Consider the following 2,157-nt stretch of genomic DNA (forward strand, 5'->3'; position numbering starts at 1 on the left):
CATGGTCATTGGACTCTTGGGAATCACAACAGAGGTTTTTATTTTGGACTGCAAAGTCTGTACGCTTACAATCTCCCTCTCATAGCTTTGTACAGCACCACCTTCTTCTGTTCCAAGAATATTGTCATAGGTGATGTTCCTTGCTTGAAAAGAAGTCTTGTTCAGCCAGGGTGTTTGATCAGTGCCATCCAACCCTCTACCAAGCCCCAAGTCAATGTATCGAAATATTTCTTCCTGACAAATGACTGGGAGTACTTGGTTAGTAGCAGATTCGATATTTTCAAATTCTGTTGTAGTTATTTCCATTGCCATTCAGTATTGTAGGGATAATTTTTTTTCTCTGACTAGAGTGGGAACTACTGAGGCTTTATATAATTTGATATGCATACCACTCCCATGCTTTGGAATGAAGCTTCCACGTCAGACCATTCAAGGAAGTGTCTCCCCACTATTCAGATCAAAATATTTCCTTTCTTTCATCCATAATCATTTCCTTGTCTGTGATGACTGATATTGTTGTGCCTATGACTGTGATATCAGATCATTAATGCTGCAAAACTGTCAAATTACAACTACCTAGACTATGACGCATCATGCACACCAACAATTAATTATCATAGCTAGTTTGTGCTATTGCAAGCAATTTTAATAAAGGGGAGGCAATTTTTCACCCTCTCTGCAACTCCTAATTTGGCAGTGACCTTGCACCAGTTGAAAGAGCATAAATATACGCTGGTGTTATTGTGATACTTTCGATTGCTCATACATGCAGTTATGTAAGTGTCTTCGGCTCCTCTTTCACTCACACGTTTAATTGCAAGGTATAGCATAAATAATAAATCACAGAAGTGCCAAGTCTTAGAACAACCAGGGCTAGATGCAAGACAAGTCAATAAAGCAAGTATTATATGCATGCATTATACATACATTATGCACAAAAGTTAAAAAGTTTCACTTTCCTTGATTTCAAATTGTTCAATTGGCTGTGGTGTTTCTTCTTCATTCTCATCATTGTAATCTTCACTACCTTCCTCATCTTCAACTAGGTAGGTTGGTATCAGTTGAAAGAGCATATGCACACTGGTGCCATTGTGATATTTTCTACTGCTCATACATGCTGTTATGTAAGTGTCTGCAGCTCCTCTCTCTCTTACACGTTTAACGGCAAGGTAGCCATTTATTTTGCGCTTCCTTCGAGAGCAGTTGAGGAAAAACATCTCAGTCCCATTGGTCCAAGTGCTGATTGAAACTGGCGATACTTTATTATGAATTATACGACTGTGTAGTACAAATCTACTGGATTCATCACTGACTGTGTCTGACATGTAAAGTGGACCATCATTGCATCCCCTCATATTTACAGGAGCATTCAAATACAAAGCAGCTGTTGATCCAGGGTCACTTGTGCAAAAGACCGAGTAACGACGTTTTCGAAGGACTCGTCCAATCTCCTCATGATATGTAATATAAAACTCATTGTATTTATCATCACTGGGGATGATCTGGAAGTTTGTGGCTTTAGTTACTTCATTGGTAGCTTTAACAGCATGAGTTTCTGGATCAACAGCAAGAAAGAGACCTGAAGCAACACCACAACTTATGAGGAATGGACCATCTGTAAAATAAATTATAATAATAACTTATTGAAACAAAGTAGCCAATTATGCACATGAAGGAACACATGCCATGCATGTTAAAGGATTTCAGTTACTACTACTCCTACTTAGATTTCTTTGATAAAATTGATTACAATCAGAGATTCCCACAATGAATGCTAAGTGAGCTAAATAGTATAAGCTTGATGAGTTGACAAGTACTACAATAAAGTACATGGCATTTAGAACAGCTTTAAAAATTGTAAAAAATCCAAACTTGATCTGAATCTGTTCAAACTTTCTACACAACCTAAGTACATGTATATGCATCAGATAAAAAAGTTTCCTCTTTTTCAATTTTGGCAAAATTTAGCTTGAGGCCAGTAAAGGGACTTTGGTCTGATTATGGAGCAACTTTAAAAATTCATAAAAATCTAAATTTGATCAAAATCAGCTCAAAGTTGATTCATCAGGTTTGTATGCATAGTTGCTTACTGCTTTTATCACTCTGTGAGTCAAAGAACTTCAAAAGTGCAGTAGACATTGCTTCATGTAGGAAGTC

At 37.2% G+C, this 2,157-nt stretch overlaps 1 protein-coding gene across 1 annotated transcript; it reads right to left on the reverse strand.

The window, feature by feature from the left end:
• Positions 1–824: 824 nt before the first annotated feature.
• LOC109580919 (uncharacterized) lies at positions 825–2,151 on the reverse strand. Its single transcript, XM_019994505.1, has 2 exons — positions 2,091–2,151; positions 825–1,615 (listed from the first exon to the last, which is right to left on the reverse strand). Exons 1-2 carry the CDS (start codon positions 2,137–2,139, stop codon positions 942–944), a joined length of 723 nt encoding a protein of 240 aa, XP_019850064.1. The 5' UTR covers positions 2,140–2,151; the 3' UTR covers positions 825–941.
• Between the last annotated feature and the right edge of the window lie 6 nt (positions 2,152–2,157).

The sequence above is a fragment of the Amphimedon queenslandica genome, unplaced genomic scaffold (genome assembly GCF_000090795.2).
Source record: "Amphimedon queenslandica unplaced genomic scaffold, v1.1 AMPQUscaffold_13471, whole genome shotgun sequence".
Lineage (NCBI taxonomy): Eukaryota > Metazoa > Porifera > Demospongiae > Haplosclerida > Niphatidae > Amphimedon > Amphimedon queenslandica.

What these genes read in the sequence shown, in the direction of transcription:
- LOC109580919 (XM_019994505.1), bottom strand. Translation starts at nt 2,139, where the DNA reads ATGTCTACTGCACTTTTGAAGTTCTTTGACTCACAGAGTGATAAAAGC. An exon ending in CTCACAGAGTGATAAAAGCA is followed by an intron (nt 1,616 to 2,090) that starts GTAAGCAACTAT and finishes TTTATTTTACAG; the next exon opens with ATGGTCCATTCCTCATAAGT.